The 17,850-nt window shown below is 41.6% G+C and overlaps 1 protein-coding gene across 3 annotated transcripts in view; it reads right to left on the bottom strand.

The window, feature by feature from the left end:
* The window catches only part of LOC146862804 (uncharacterized), a 377,330-nt gene that overhangs the window by 273,071 nt on the left and 86,409 nt on the right, over nt 1–17,850 (bottom strand). For all 3 annotated transcript variants that reach the window (XM_085643300.1, XM_085643302.1, XM_085643301.1), the window contains exons 4-5: nt 10,764–10,878; nt 3,008–3,084 (exon numbers count right to left, since the gene is read on the bottom strand). In XM_085643300.1, coding sequence (XP_085499426.1) covers nt 3,008–3,084; nt 10,764–10,878 — 192 coding nt within the window. The remainder of the gene's footprint in view (nt 1–3,007; nt 3,085–10,763; nt 10,879–17,850) is intronic.

Genomic DNA, 17,850 nt, shown 5'->3' with positions numbered 1-17,850 from the left:
GATCCCACCTCCCTTGACATCAGATTCTTGTGGCCAAAAGATCTCAGGAAACCTTCAACTCTCAAAATTGAAGCATGAAATCTCAGTCCAAAATTTGACAATGATCTTTCCTTTAATTCTCAAATAAAGGCTACCATAGCCACTTGTTTCACATTGCTGAAATCGCTAAAAAGAGACACAGAGTTTCCTTCCTGGGCACATGCAGAAAAGGGTGCTACATGCCATGGTTATAATTAGTTTGGACTATGCAAATGTGCTGTACTTGTGACTCCCAACGCGGCTCCTGAATCAGCTACAGCTGGTTCATTACACAGAAGCTCGCCTGATTCTGAACTGCCCAAAAAGATAATCTTCTGGTTCGAACCTTAAGCAGCTGCATTGGCTTCCAATCAATGGTTCAAATGCAAGGCTATGCTAATCTTCAGAGCATTACACCAAAAAGGACCTTTATACTTACAGAGAAGATTCAGGACGTATGCTCCAGGTAGAGCAATTTGCTCCTCCAATCAAGTGGTCTCATCCCAGGGATCCATAAGAAAAGATCAGGTGGACGATCTTTCTCATTTCTGGCAGCAAAATTATGGAACTCTCTGCCAAAAGCTCTGCGAGACCTTGATTAGAAGAAGACTTTTAAATCTGGACTGAAAATGTATCTGTTTAGGGAATTCGATCCAGTTTATAATCCATTAGCCTTCTGGTTAGAGCACCGGGATGCTTCTTTCCGAAACAGCAGTATGCTTTATACATAGCTCTTCATTCATTCATTCAAGGGTCTAATTTTAAGTGTGGCAGGGAGCACACTAGTCGACAGAGGCCATGGACACTGCTCTCCTGATGGAGGACCACCCACAATAATTAGAAATTCTGGATTTCCTGGCATAGATCTTGATGGCTTGAGTGCATCTGCCGGTGTGGCAGATTGCCTGAAAGGAGAGCATAATGCTGAGCAGGTGCCATGTTTTATGGACCCGTTCAGCATTCCTTTTTGTTTTTCTGAAATAGCTTGCTATCATGGGAGATTGTTAAAAAAAAAAGAAAAATGCCGTGTTCCTGATACGCAGGATGTCTCCCTCCTGCATGTTAGGGCCACTGAGTGGTTTGTCTGCGCAAAATCAGCAAGTTCTAAATGACAGTCACAGATTCCCCCTACGTAAATAGCGAGAGGAAACTGCCACTGTGACCAGGCGGTGCAATGGTGGACGGACAGCCAGGTCAAGGATTTCCAACACAGGAGCCAGTTAAGCTCTGCCTTCAGTAACGCAGTAGTTCCTCCTACTGTAAATGAGGAAAGGAAAGCGTGATTTTGGCCGGGTGGGAGCTCCGCCAAATTATCATAAAGCTCCCACTATGCTAATCTCTAAACTAGGTCTAGTCTTGTTCATTTAGACAAATCTTTTGTTTATCTATATTATTGCTGCAACAAGAGCTATCCAGTGTTTGATGGCCCAGTCAACATATACGAGAAAAGTTGATGTATTTTTGGAAACTTTTTCCTCAATGTCTTGCACAGAGAGAAGGCTGACTTGGAAAGCAACTAGGGCCGCTAACATGTTATGCGGCGTCTGGCCGTAGATATGTATATGTTTCAGTAGCAGTCAGGATTGTCATAGTCTTAAAGCGGTATTGGTACATTTCTGATGTTTTTAACCTGGCATGACAAGAATATTGTTCTCTTTCTTACAGAGGAGAAAACCGATCAAGGGTTGTATCAAACACAGTAAAAACATATTTTGTGATTCTACATATTGTGAAAAATTCCTATGAGGGCAGCCAGTACGGCTGCTTCAACTACTGCTGGGTCTGGCATCGCCTCTCAACATTCCGAGGTTAATAAAAATGAACACTATCTTGTTTCCTAATTAAAATCCTTAGATTTAAAATATTTTCTTTGAATATATCCATAATTAAAAAAAAAAACAGTAGTACTAGCAAAAAAGAACAGCCAAAGAGTCATTAATATATGTACATGTTCCTCAGAATGTGAATGATATATACCTTTTAAAAATCGTTTTTAAACATGCAAGACGTGCAGGCATCATGTCCTCTTATTGAATTTGGATCTTCTCTGGAGCATGGACCAAGTACATGATCCATCCACTTCTCCCATTTTTGGGGCTACTTTTTTCTTTATGTTCAAGCACTCCCTATGAGTGCTTGTGTTTTTAGTCTGTCTCCCATATTCCCATCCATGTATAATCCATTCTCTCCCACCTGTCCCCCTTCCATATTGATTTTTTCCCTTCCACTCCCCCTACCCAGTACTCTACGACACTGCAGTCTATGCCACTCTACTCTTCTTTGCACCACTGTATGCCACTGCGCCACTCTACTCAACACCACTGAACTTTATTCTGCACTGCACTTTATGCCACATGCACTCTACGAACCTATACTCTGCACCAGACTATTCTAGGGCACTGCACTGTAGACCACTCTACGTCACTGCCCTCTACTGCACTCTACCCCGTGCACTATACCCCACTTCACCACTCTACCTCACTGCACTCTGCACCACTCTACTTTACGCCACTGCACTCTTTTCCACTGCATTCTATGCCTATCCACTATATTCTAAGCCACTCCACTTTATGCCACTCCACTCTATGCCACTCCACACCACTCTATGCCACTTATCGCAATGCCACTCTATGATACTCCACCCCACACAATGTCACTCTACTCTACCCCAAGCTACTCTACTCCATTCCACGACACTCCACACCATGCCACTCCACTGTAGTCTACCATACTCCACTCTACGCCAATCCACTCTACGCCATTGCACCGAACGCCACTCTACTCTACGCCAGTCCACGCCACTCCACTCTACACCACTCCACTTCACTGTACACCTCTCTACATCATGTCACTCCAGTCTGCTGTACAGGGCTATAAGACACTGGCACGGCAAATAGCTAGTTTATATGCCGTTTACATGTCTGCACGTAGGCTATTTATGTGAATGATCCAGACATTTATGATTTTATTTAAAGTCAAGTATATGTACCATTTGTAAAGTGTTTCATCTGTAATTGAAGTTTGACCAGCTCTTTCTTCAGCTCCTCTTTTTCTTCATTCAGTTTTCTGGAGAAAACAAAACAATTTAAATAACACCAGCAACCAACTGAAGACGGTATTTCTAGGTTTCATTATGCTTCCACTAACTGTTATTGTTAATATTTTAAATGTGTTTTCATAAATAAATTGGACAAACCAAGGTACATACCCAGATGAATACATACGCAATAATAGATCATAAAAACCTACTTGGACGAGGTCATTTAAAGCAGGGGGTGTGCGAAATTTAGGTAATCTGCTCTCCCATAACTAAGGGAAATTTCAAGAAAATTATACAATATTAGGGCCAAATAAAAATCCATCATTTAGTGCTATATTTTAGCGTGAAATGTGTGCCCCCTTCACTGTTTAACATAAGAACACATTTTATGCAAAAAAAATTGTGCGAAAAACACGACTCCAGCAAAGAACAGTTGCACGTGTACTGATTGTTCGGATTGTTCCCGCACTTTAATTTTGCAGCAAAGGGTTGTATAACTAACGACGTGGCATAATGTCAGGAATACGAATTAACGCTGGCGTCATTTAAATGTTTTGAAACCAAGGAGAGGGGCTCTATGAGTCCAAATGGACAGAGCACCTAATTAACCGAATAGTTAAAAAACAAGATTCCCTTTGGCACTGTTCAATGTACTTCTTCAACAACTAATAACACATTTACCCTAATGTCAAGCATACAGTTACATACCAAAGCCATCACATAAAATAAAATGTAATTTTTTTTTAAATAACTCTACTCAAGGTGTGAAAGCACTTATGCACAAGTTTTAATATAAAAAATACACATTACATCAAAATAGAAAAATACATTAAAAATACAGTATCCACAATGTGGAATCAATTTAGGAATCACAATATGTAAAGGTTAAAAACACTCCTAGCAAACTCAATAGATGCAAAATTCATATAAAAACAAACCCTCTGGGAAGGAAACTATATAAGACAATACATTTTGCCTTTAAAGACGATGTGTATTTTTATATTAAACCGTGTGCATAAGTGCTTTCACACCTTGAGTAGAGTTATTTTAAAAAAAAATGTATTTTATGTGATTGGCTTTGGTATGTAACTGTATGCTTGACATTATGGTAAATGTGTTATTAGTTCCTGAAGAAGTACATTGAACAGTGCCAAAGGGAATCCTGTTTTTTAACTATTCATTCATTTAAATGTTGCCCGGGCCTAATGTAAAGGTGGACGAAGTGGCCAGGGATTTGAAAGGTATGTGAAATTATGGGATATATTTATTAGCAAAGTAACGATAAGCAAGGCAACAATGGATTCATTCCATTCATAATTGATGAATCAGAATCAGAACTGTCATCGACTAAGTATGCATGTGCAGTCCTCCCACGCGCGCTTTGGACAAACTCACTGTCCACCCTCCGTGTCAGGTCTCACTTGTTAACATGGAGAGATGGGGGTGTTTGAAAGTTCATTATGAAGGGACGAGGCACAGGATGAAAAGCACATTAGGACATTGGAATGTGGAGCACTCCATTGAATACAATGGAGTGCTCCAAGCTTCTACAGGACGATAAAAGCCCAAAAAGCAACATTCCAAAGTTGTTTTACAAAAGCCTCTCGGAACCAGAGGGGATTAAAACCACGGCGGGCTCCGAGAGGCCTTTGTTTTATTTGTTAGACCATTCTACCCTCTAGTGGCAGAATGTTCTAATAACTTTATAGCCCTCCGTAGCTGGGCTAAACCGGCCATTAACCCCTTCGCTGCGGCGCGAATTCCGCCGCAGCGCTGGGGGGGTTTGGGGTGAGCGCGGCGCCGCCATGCTCATGACGGAACCACGCCGTCATGAGTCACGGGCGAGCTGTGCTCATGACGGCGTGGTTCCGTCATGACTCCACCCACTTGCGCTGATCGCCCGCACAGGCGGGGAAACAGCGCAGCGTGGGCGGAGCGGCCGCCAAGGCCGCAGCATGACGGAACCATCCCGTCATGAGCACACGGCGCCCGTGGCTCATGACGGAGTGGTTCCGTCAGAAGCATGCAAGGGGTTAAAGTCCCGCTACAGCGGGCTATAAGGCTATATGAAATCACTAGGTGAGTAACAATTTGTACTCGTACATCCTGGGTTCTCTCTAATTTCCACCTTGATGATGCCCTACCATGTAGTGGTGTGACAGGAAACGTCTCATCAGGTATTTAAATCAGGGCATATAGTGTGGCTCCCAAAATGTGTCATGGTGTACATGCAGGCCTGCTACTTTCAGCCGTGCCGGTGCAAGGCAAGTAAGAAGAAGAAGAGTTCTGAGGTAAGACTAGAGTAGGCTTACCCAAGCACCCTAAATGCACAGGAAGTGACTAACCTCTGGCAACATGAAAGCAATGGGTCATATAACCAGATTATCCCTAGTACCGGACTTGTTATGGCTGAATTCAGTTATTGAGATGACGGAATTTTGCACCTGGAAAAAGGGTACATCACTCAGACAAACAAAGCTTTTCGAGACAACACCTTCGATTGTATGCAAGCCGCCCATTTATCCATGAACTGCGGTGTCAGCTTATGTCTCACTCTGGGCATGGTGTCACTGGAAATTTGACCTCCACTCTCCTTGGGCACATATCATGCTCCACTACTCAGCAGGGTTTCTACCGAAGAAAAGAGCCAGCTTCCCATCATGGGTGCCTGCCAGCTGTGTCACGTTCTGGTGAAGCTTGGGGAAGCTACAATGGGAAGTCCAGCCAGTCTTCTCATATGGGGTCGATTAGCCTTCACAGCTGGGCATGGCCTATGTGTGCTTGCATGCATGTGGTATTTGTATATTGTGAGTCTAACCAAAAAGACAGTGGAGGGCAGTACAGGGTCAAAGGCTAGAATACAGTTTGTATGTGGTCAACAAGTAGAGTCAACAGGTGATTTGATCGGTGTCTGGTTGGTGGACTCTTACTGCACTGTGATGCAGTTTTCTTTTCAGTGGCACATATTCAACTCTTTTTTTAACTGAAGAAGGATTGGGGTGGTTATGATGGATTTGAAGAAGTTGCTCTAGATTCATACCATGTTTTTTCACTTCTTTGTCTCCAGGCTAAAGATGTTCTTCCTGGCTACAGGTGAGGAGTGTAAATTAAATGTAAGTAAAATATCGCAAAAGCCAAGGAACTTCTAGATTTCTTTTATCAAAGAAGGTTGTGCCATTTGATACCAACTGAAATATTTCCTGAATCCATCCGCACTCATGAAGAGGAAACTGAAATCCCAACAATATGATGCTGTATTTCAAAATTGCGCTTTCCTAGTTTGACATTTAAGAGTGAAAACAAAACCTTCTTAGAACTTATTTTACATTTCTTTCTTTTGCAATTGTATACAGTGTGACCTTGGCCCTCCAGCATTAGAGTGCTTTACAAGATAACTAGATTACGTAAAACATTTCTTTGTTTTGCAATTTCATATAGTGTGTGAGGGCATTAGAGTGCTTTACAGGCAAACTAGATTACGTTAAACATTCTTTAAAGGAACAGGGAGATTAAGTGATTTGCCCAGAATCACATGATGTTGAGCAAAAGCTAGGATTCGAACATGGTTGTCAACAGCTCTATCCGCTTGGCCACATCTTCTTTCTTTATGTTGTCTGTGTTCCAGTACCATTTCAGACAATACTAAATTACCATCCAAATAGATGATCACGTGTGTACAAGACTTCCCTTACAGAAGTAATTTATAAAACGTTGAAAGGCTGATTGTGCATTACAAAGTTCTAATGTCATCACGAGGTATTCAGAGTGGCTATGCCACATATTAAAAACAGTGTTCCATTCAGATCCTTCGCATATGCGTAGTCATTTGTACGCTCCATCAGATATACCTTAGTCAATATTTTAACTTGGTTAAGTGCCAAAACCAGTGTACTGGGATATCTGTTTCTAATAGTTACTTCATTTAATTCTCTGTAGTCTACGAAAGGATCAAAACTGCAAACCAATGTGGGTATAAATAAATTGGCGAAACACCTCCACAGGTTGAATTAATTCACATTCCTTTATATATACTCTAAGCACTTTGTCTTCCTTGATAGTCAGCTGGTATATGTTACCATGTGGAATATTTGCTCCTGGGACAACTGTGTTGCAGTCATAATTCCTGGGTGGATATACTCTTTCTTCTTCCTTGGGCTGACAAGATCAGAAAAGTCCATATATTGAGCAGTAATCAGATTTCATCCTAGAGAGACACATAAGGAAGTGAGCTGTCCTCAAGCCTTCTCTGGGAAAACATGTTTTCTTAAAATAGGATGAGACAATGGGATTGAGGACAACTGCTAGTTGATCTTTGGAATACGCCTTGCATGCCAGGCATGTTCCAGATAATCGCAACAGAACGAGTGCCTACAAAGTCAAAAGAGACACGTTAAATGTGTCCAACAGTTGTTCCATCAACACAGGTGCAGTTGACAAATAACATTTTTTGGGTCAAAGAGATATCTCTTCTTCCTGGTTTTTTCTGTAGGGAAATTATGATTCCAGAACGAAAATCACGATCCATAAACAATCCATTGTTCCTCAATCCTGCATATCCATGACCATTAATGGACCCTCGGAAGGGGCCAGTTTGACAACAAGTTCAAAATGGGTCTTATCCTTAGCAAGCACTTGTTTTTCAGTGGCGCTCGACACAGGTGCATGGTTTGGGGTTGAGTGGTTCTTGGAAGTAAGGGCACTGTTTGACAACATATCCCGCCTTCCACAGTATAAACAGACCACTTTAGAGTGTTTGCTCTTTTTCTTCCTTTTTCAAGGCACACTGGATATTGCACTGAGTTTGAAAAGGTTGTGGAGTTCCATTATCATCATGCCATGGTTATTCAATTATCAATGTCTCTGCTGAGTTTTTAATTTAAATGTGAGACATGTCAATGCTTCAGTAGATGCAGAGTGATTAACTACCAATTAAATGGGGTCTTAATTCCTGTCCAAGATTGTTATGAAGAAATTGCTGCAGCTGCTTGGTCTGTCCAAGCTGCTTCATTTCTTAATTCCTGGAAAGGACTTATGTATGTGATAATATGTCACATTCCTTGTCTCATGGCTAGTAGTCCTTTGTGTGCACACTGCGCAGCATGACATAGACCAAAAAATAAAAACAATCTTCATGAACATATTATATTGAGCGAGTACAGGATCAAGGTTGTTTATTAGCAGTGAAGCCCATGTTAAAGTGTCTTGAGTAAGGTAGGATAATAAACTCCACCTTGGATTGATACTGTGAGGCAAAGTGCTGGTCAAGACGAAACAAATGCCGTAAAGCATGCAGGATTCCCAGAGAACTTTAAAGGAGGTGCTTGCTGATTGAAGCTGCACCTGATCTGTGGAAGTATTCCCTAAAGCAACAAGAAGGGAAGTTATTAAGTCATTAAGTTTAGTTGACAGAAAGGCCTAGTCCTGTCATGCTATATCCTTATCCTGTTGTATTTTAGGGATTTTTTTTGGCACGACGTGTAAGAAAGTCACATCTGAGTCCATCCTGCTAAAACATGGCATATCAAATTCTAAGGATCCGAGAGATCGTGGTAAAATCAGATCAGTCTCCTAAATGTCCACCCAAATTTCACCTAATAACACAGTGATAAACACTCCTTGGGTTATATCTAGTTGGGATGAGACAAGGTAGGGAAAGAAAGAAGATAAAAATGCCTGATGTGGAATAGGCAACATCGGGGACATCACGGCTGGTTGCAGAGCAGAGGAACACAATAAGGAACGATGACACAGAATGTTAAGACCAAAGAAGTGTGGTAAACCAGCAGGTGCTGTGATGCTAATGAATTAGACATATAAGGTAAATCATATGCAAAAAACCACAAGGTGAGTAACATACATCTTTGTGTACTTACTGGCTTCTCCAGAACAAAGACAGAAAATGGAGTAACCACGAAATATCCCGGAATTCAGGAGAAGTGACACCAACCTTGTTATGTTATGTCAATTTGTTTAACAAACTAATCACCCAAGAGGGTAACCTGGTACTTGGGCAACCACTGAATGGATGGTCCGCAGGACTGCCACTGTCTTGTTTCTGGGGAGGGTTCTCCATTTGGTCAGGTGGCTGTCTGGGTTGGTGGTGGGTAAGTTAGCAATGAGTTCTCTGGGGTTGGGTCAGTGGCGTAACACAGGCTCTGCAGCCCCTGTGGTGTGGAGGGCCCCAAGCTCCAGGGGGGCCCCTCAGCACAATACTCTGGCAGGAGAGCTCCTGATTGAGCCTGGAGGAGGGCCCTCTACAAACCTTGCAGGGGCCCCCCCTCAAGTTTTGTTACACCAGTGGGTTGGGTTGGTGTACGAAGTTGCTGTAGATGTTTGTGATTTGCTGTGGGAGAAGTTGGACAGTTGTCACAGAGTTGTTGGGAATCAGTGAAGTTGACAGAGGCTGAGGGCAAGGTGAAATCCTTGATGATCAAGAAAATCTCCTGGCAGCTGTTGGAGCTTCCCTCGATGCAGCCCACTAGTTATGTTTGTGTCTCTTATTTGCTGGTGAAAGCATCTTGTGGGTAGTTCTGTGAGTGGTGTTGTGGCTGGCTCTCAATCTCCTTTCTAGCTGTTTACAGTGTTGTTTGGTATCTCAAAGGTCTTCGGTGTACCTGCTGGTGTACTTGTTTGATCAACTATGCTTGTTGGGTTTGAAGCATAAGGGAGTCCACGCAGTTCTTGATCCAGTTGTTGAAGTGGTTGATGTCCGTGTAAGAGCAAACAGAGGTAGGAGCAGCCAAACAAAAACAGGGATTAAATGATACCTCCTTAAGTGGAATGGGAGAAGGAAAAAAAAGAAGTAAAGGTGAAAGATATCAAAGGCCAAATGCAGACTAAGCAAACGCAGGCATCTTTCAGTACGACAATGCTGGGCAAGGTGACTTCCTTCTCACTCTGCTTATATTGACCCAGAAGCAAAGTCTAACCTTGGTATGAGCCTAGTCCCTCCCTGCCATTGTGACCCAGCCATCACCGGCCCAATCTCCAAGATCTCCAATGAGGTCTATGCAAAGAAGTACACGCTGTCTTTTCTTCACCGCACCTTGATCTGTCCCTATATTCTGAATTTCATTATCTGTGCATGGACCTTTCAGGAGATTTCTTACACATCATCCTCATTAACCCATATGTCTGGCACCCATACTAATATTTCCCTACGAGGTAAAACACTAGAGACTATATCTAGCCTCAAGCTTGGTTTGCTTTTACATTTTTCTTTCATGTATTCACAGCTAAACAGATGCTGAGAAAAGATAAGGCCATAAGAGCTTCATAGTCCTGCTACAACAACATAGACTCTAAATGGTCTACAACTTTTCCAGTAGAAATGAACTCATACTCTGGATTTTATGAATTTGGACAACTTAATTTGCCAAAGCACGAGAACTTATCCAGAATACAAAATTCTATCATTTGGTACATGATGTTAATTCTTTTAGGTTACAAAATATGAGTTACTTTCATAAAAAAAAGTAGCAAGTATGAAGAAGGGGCTAAGTAGTAGCTACATCTACTTTAACACATCAGTGTATCAAACGTGTATACCGTCTTCACAGAGTGGACATTGGTGAGCAGTTTAGTGAAATGTAATGATTGCGTGTTCATAGTGAGACATAAATCAAGCGTGGTCATTTTCCCGGACAGAGTACTGTATTTCACTTTAAATTTGCATCTAATAAAGGCATAGTTGTCATATGGTTACCTGATGGCTTCTTCATCTATTTCTTTCTTTTCAAATCGCTCAATACTTCTTCTGGCCAATACGGTATCAATCAATCGCTGTTTGGGAGTTGATGAAGCACTGCTTGATTGGTGGCCTTGAAATATAAACATTTGTATTCCAAAGGTAAAATTATGTGTTTAGTAAATCAATACGAAATAATGTTTCAAAGATGTGAAGTCTGACGGATGAGAGATGCAATGTTATTACTACGTGAGCCCAATTTAATCAAAATCTTCGAACTTTTGCATGAAAAGCTGCTGATTTTGTCAACATAATCTCGTGTTGTATATTTTATGTGGCATTAAAATGTTGTATACCTTACGGATCACTAAACTTTTTCTCTTCTGCGCTGAGAGATTACTATAACTAGTCTTAGACACCAATGTATCCAGCAAGACATTTTAGGGAGAAAGGGTTATGCTGGCTCCATTAGCTGGGATATCACCATCAAGTTAAAGATGATTGTGGGTCCCTTGGCTATTTCCCAATATCCAGAATTTTTTTTATTCTGTTTGTGTTACTCACCTAAAATAATTCAGCACCATTATTCAGATTTTTACGAATACCTTCCTTTTCCCCAACGTATTCCAATTCCTACATTACAGATGGCAACTAAACTATGGGCTGTGTTGAGCAAATTGCCCATTGTAGCTTCCACAATTTTCCACTTGTCACACATTGCGAGATTCCCCAGCATCCCACATGGCATAGAATGTCGTTTCCATAATGCCCACTTGAAAGTAACTGATTGCTCCCACATTGTCATGGTCAGCACAGATTTTAGTTGTCAGAAAACGCTGGCCAAATTCTCGGTTTCTGAACAAGCTACCAATAAAATGTGTTGGATTGAGTAATGTAATATCATGTTTATTGCAGATACACAGACAATAAAATACAGACAATAAAATGTGATACATATACAGTTCATAGTCAATTAAAACAGCTGTAGATCAAAGAGCATAATGGGTGAGCAATTACACAAATGCCATTAAAAGACATAAGACAACAAGCTAAAACAGCAAAATGCAATCAATCATGAAAATCAGTTCTACAGATTTAAGAATGACTACGTGGGCAAGCAAGCTGTTGTGACAACAAAAAGGAACACATGGGTACAATCACAACGCTAGCTGGAGCTGGCAACCATGTAAAAACCATGCTAAGAACATGGAGCTCCACAGAGAATAAACCTCTGCAGAATCATGAGCAACACAAAAATGAAGTTTTAGTTAATCTGTTACAAAGTTACAGACCGTTGCCAATTATGAATAAAAGTTCCTAATGGCCAAATTACAAACCTAATACATGCATACTATTTCGCAGTATTTAAGGGCCTTCTTTCTCCTATGCAACGTAGTATGTATATCTGATCATCCACTCTGCATAACTGCCTTGACCCCAATGGCTTAAAAATGTTCCTAATTGTGTACATAGATTTTAAAATCTATTTCACCCTACTGATAAGAGGATGCTACAGGCCAAAGTTGCGAGATTAGGGGGGGTTCCCAGGATCTCACATCAGTGGGTGTAACTCTAATACATGGATACTTGTGAGATCATGAAAATATCAGCGAGTTGCTTAACTTCCTGAGTGGTGAGGTGTCACTGTGGGGTCAAGGGGTGGGCCTTGGCTCTGTTACTTTTTAGGTCTAGCCTGGGCAGAGCATGCGCTGTTCTGCGAGGCATGCTGTATTCTGGTACAGACTTGAAGCCCTGCCCACTCTCTGCCCATATTTGTCATTGGCTTGTGTCATTGTCCTTCATAAATGCTGGCTTCTGATTTGCTAATAGTCTTGTTAGTCGCTACCTAGTACCGCCTTGTCTTCATTTGTAACCTCCCATGAGGACTGGTCCTTTTACTTCTGATGTTACATGGTATGTCTTATTTATTCTGTAAGCACCATTTTCATTAATGAGTTTCTCCTACTGCAGGCACGACATTCTTTTCTGCCACATTCAGCGCGACATGCGCGCTTTCACTTTCTAAGCAGCCCGGGACAATAGTAGCCGCTTCTTTGAAATGAAATAGGTCTCGCATTTACAAGAGTTTGAGTTAATTCTAAATGACAATGCCTTTAATTTGTATGTTAATTATCAAAACAGATAAATAAAAGGCATTGTCATTTACATTGCCAATAGTGTAAACTCTCGCAAATGTGAGACCTATTGCATTGCAAATGCTTGTTAATGTTTATCTGTGGTGGCCTTGCAGAGACTATGAAAACATCCTTGTGCTGTTATACACAGAGGACACCAAACGTCTTTACCAGACACCAATAGGACTGCAGCATTCAATAGATGCACGTTGTGCTTACCAGCAAGCCAACAGACTACCCAGCAACCACTCTAAAAAGCCATTTCTTTTAAAAACCAAGTAATAAATATATATGTTGACTTGAAAAAAGTGGTCAGTTATTGCTATCTTGTGGTATGGACTGATAATTAACTGTAGAGGTCACTCATAGTAGAGCCTAGAAAGCTGAATGCTACTGCAAATGTGATTGGCCATGCTACATGTAACAAGAAATGTGCAATCTGGTGTTAGAATATAGGAAGACGTTTGGCTCTGGTTAGCTTATGCAGCATCTAACTGTTGACTAGTTGTTTGCAGGGATTGGAATAATGTGGAGGTAACCTGTGAAGCAAAGCATTGAAGTCATGCAAGTCTACTCCATTTAGGATATTTTGATTAGAGATTGCCTTGTGCTTGGCCTCTGCACCAGTGCGATAGACAACACTATTACGATTCTTTGATACGCATTGAAGGAAGCAGGAGGCCTAGTATAGATATCTGGCTCTGCAGTAGACAATGATCTCTCGGTATATTAATCAGTGGCTCTGGATGATACTTTAGTGACTATCCTAGGGGAGCAGTTGTAATCCAAATATGCTGCAGAAGTTGCTAAGGTCCCATGTATGGGAGTGGCATTACCCAAATGGTGCCCAATTGCTTGAAACTAAGGCCTCATGCAAGAGTACAAGGAGAATTTAGCACATGGGGTGCCCTCGACTCCAATAGCGTGCTGAAGATAAATACTGTTTCCTTGGTCAAATACCATTTTAAACAGAATGGGAGCTTTCACTGGCTTATCTAAGAGGGTGAATCTCTAGGGTATGTGGTTGTGGAAAGGGAATTTTTTTTTTTTTTTTTTTTTTCTTTCTTTTGTTTTTTTTTTATGTTGCCATGGGGATACGAGATGTTCGATGACCTCCCTCAGTCGGTTTGCTAGTATCTTGGAGTATAGCTTTGAGTCAGAGTTTATGAGTGAAATAGGTCTATATGAAGATGGAAGCTGGGGGGTTTCCCGTGTTTTGGGAATATCGCTATATTAGTGTGTTTCCAAGACTCTGGTGTAGCTGAGTGATGTTGTACCCCTAGAAACAGGTCTAATAAATAGGGTAGTATCTGTTTGCCCAACACCTTATATAACTCTAGGGGGATCTTGTCAGGACCAGCCGCCTTCCCATTAGCTAGGTCCGACAATGCAGTCTCTAATTCTACCGTTGTAATTTCTTTCTCCAGTTCTTCTCTACCTACTCGATCGAGTATTCTAGATAGCTTCCATAGGTTGATGTGACACAGCAGACGTAGCCAGGATATGACTTAAGTGTATTTATTAAGATAGATAAGTCCATAGTATAGCCCCACCAGGAGCAGCCTGCTAGCTTCTCAGCCCATCCTCTCAACTGTCTCTCTCACACACCAACATTCTAGTCAGGTCATCATTCCACATGGAACACTCACACTGGCTGAGCAGCTAGTTACAATATACAGGAGAACAGTAAACCTTATATGAAGATACTACAATATCTCCCTTCTTTCCAATTGACAATAAATAAAGAACACTAAAAGTAGATAGTAACTAAACACAAAATATAAACAAAAGATAAATAGTCCAAAACCCAAGGGTAAGATGAATTAAACATACCACAAAAGGGAACCAGACTATAAAACGAAAAGAAAAGGATAAGAAAAGGATGAATAATAAGAATGAACTATCACCATCCTCCTCTTATATTAAGAATTTAAAGAAAACATTAAATTCACACACAATCCCCAACCTCCTCCTTTAATGAGACACAAAAAAAACGTTAAACTACCAGACGGAGATTGGAAACCCCACACGAGATACTCATGAAAGAAAACACAGAGAATCAACATAGAGAACAATTACAAATACTCTAGACATTGAAAAAAACATACAGGAACAAATATACTATGGGTGGATCTCACCCATCACTAAACGTAGGAGGGACTAAGACCCCCTTCACTCTGAGTATATGGGACTAACACCCAATACCAATAACCTAGGTGGGACTAACACCCCCTAACCACGAAATGTAAATGGGACTAACACCCATTAACCACAAGCTAGGTGGGACTAACACCCCCTAAACACTAGGTGGGACTATCACCCCCTAAACACTAAGTACATGGGACTAACACCCATTAACCAAAAACTAGGTGGGACTAACACCCCCAGATGGGACTGACACCCCCTAAACACAAAGTGTATGGGACTACCACCCATAACGCAGGTAGGACTAACACCCCCTAAAAACTTAGTTAGGACTGAAAACCAATACTACTTACATGGGTGGGACTAGTACCCCCTATACACTGAGTGAAAATGTAGCTAATAAACAAACTCCAAAGTCACGTCTAAAATAACAGAAAAATGACTTTAAGAAAAACAAATGCATAACATATTATCAAGATACACACCCGGTGTCCATAACAGATGATCAGTCCGATCACATAAAGATCAAGAAATGACTCTAACACTGAACCACAAATGTTGTCGACTAATGACAACAAAAACACACAAACCATATGCAGTTAAAGCAATTAAATGCGCACTCTGAGCATATTATAACAAAAATGTCACAGGTGTGCCTGTGACCGCAATAATAACAAAGAATAAGCATTGCGATGAACAAAATAGTACTTTGTACGAACAAAATAGTACTTTGTACGAGCTCCAGAAAACATGTGACAGGAACATGCATTCTATAGTTCCAAGAGACTTGCCGCTAGAAAGTACCTCGTAGACTTGCCACCAGAAAGTACCTCCGAGAAAATACCGTTTCCACTGAAGAATGAAGAACAAAGTACTCGGCAGCAGGTTGCTGGAAAATTTCAACTCGCGGTCAACTTAGAAAATTCAGGTTGATGAGAAGCCATCTCATCGCGAGGTTGCTGGATACTTTCAACTCGCGGTCAACTTTATTTAGAAAACAAAACGTGGTTGGCAAGTTCCTGTAGAACAATATAAGGAGACACAAATTTCCAAAGTACAATGCCTAAATCCGCCACCTCCAAAATGGCGGGATGCACAAGAGACGCATGCCGGGTGGCTAACGGCACGCACCGGCTTCAAAAGACTCAAATGCAGCTCCGAACACCACAAGAGATAAAGACGTCATGGCAACTTGAAGTGGGGCTCCGCGCGACATAGATCATGGTAGGTTCCGCGAGCCAATTTGAATTTTTAAAATGAAGCGCAACCGTAATCTATTGCCAGCTATGTAGAGAGAATACCTGACAAACTTTAAAAGCATAAAAAAAAAATGTACTATTACCGCATCCCATATGATTTAGACAGAATGTATTCTCCTCATCCAGATGGCTCAAAACGGCAGTTCAACAAAAAGAATAAACGGTCACATTTCATTTTTTCCGCTCGTTGGCTTAAACTTGGCAGCTTGCATACCGCATCCCTTACAATTTAGACAGGAAATCGATAACGTAACGTTGTCTCCACACTTGAGCCATTCGCCGAAACACACACCTCCTCGCTCTTTGTCCTCACCCGGGACCACTCAAAGAAGCAATGAGCCCGATCCTTGCCGTGATCTCCACATCAAAACGAACCACATTCTTGAGGACACAAACAGTGAACACGAGGGCCCAATCCACGCCCCTGAACCGATGTGCTCCTTTCCTGGTGTAGATCGCCACACCAAAACACCATATTTTAACACCGGGGCCCGATTTTTGCCCCCGAACATTTTCCCAAAAGGTCATCCATTAGTTGAAGCTGATGGTGAACAGCCATTTCACTAGTGAGTCCACAGGGGAACTTCTCACGATGGAGACACTCTCTCCAAACAACAAAACAGCAATGGTAGTCACCAATTGGCTTGTTAGCAGAGGTACATTGTCCTTGAATACTGGAGCATTAAGGTTAGTAGTTGTACTGGCCCTCCACAGACCAGCAGGTACATCTCCTTCACGACTGTCAGAGGTGCCAACAATAATCATAAGACACCTTGCTTGGTCGCGAAAACATCCACAAAAGACGCTGGGAAAGAACACCTTGAAGTAGATACAGTGCTGCACTCAGGAACCACTTGCAGCTCCACTCCTCACTCCACCTGGCACACAGAGGTTTGGGCGACCGGTGTTGTGGTCACTGGTGGGGCTCACGGTGCCAGGAGAATCCGCCAGATGAGGAGTACTTTTCTTTACGCCAACATTTCTTCAAGTCACACCAGTTTAGTTACACACCAGTCTTTTAGGTTACACGCACGGTTTCTTTAGTCCAACTCGTCGCCAAATGAAGTGACCTGGTTCCATAGGTTGATGTGACACAGCAGACGTAGCCAGGATATGACTTAAGTGTATTTATTAAGATAGATAAGTCCATAGTATAGCCCCACCAGGAGCAGCCTGCTAGCTGCTCAGCCCATCCTCTCAACTGTCTCTCTCACACACCAACATTCTAGTCAGGTCATCATTCCACATGGAACACTCACACTGGCTGAGCAGCTAGTTACAATATACAGGAGAACAGTAAACCTTATATGAAGATACTACACTCTGGTTCCGGTAACCACTCACTGAGAAAATTTTTCGTGTCTCTTGTAGATAGATGTTCATTATCATTTTGGTATAGTTTTTGGTAATATTTTCGAAACACATCTACAATATCTTGAGGGGAGGTGTACTGTTGGCCCTCATATTCGATATTCTTTATTTTATTGTATGTTTGTTTTTGTCTAGTTTTAAGAGCTAATTGCCTCCCTACTTTTTCCCCTGCTTCATAAATTCTATCTCTATTGG

Source organism: Triturus cristatus, chromosome 2_2 (assembly GCF_964204655.1).
Source record: "Triturus cristatus chromosome 2_2, aTriCri1.1, whole genome shotgun sequence".
In the NCBI taxonomy this organism is placed as follows: domain Eukaryota; kingdom Metazoa; phylum Chordata; class Amphibia; order Caudata; family Salamandridae; genus Triturus; species Triturus cristatus.
Note: the sequence above shows the minus strand (reverse complement) of the source record. Positions and strands in the feature narration are given on the sequence as shown.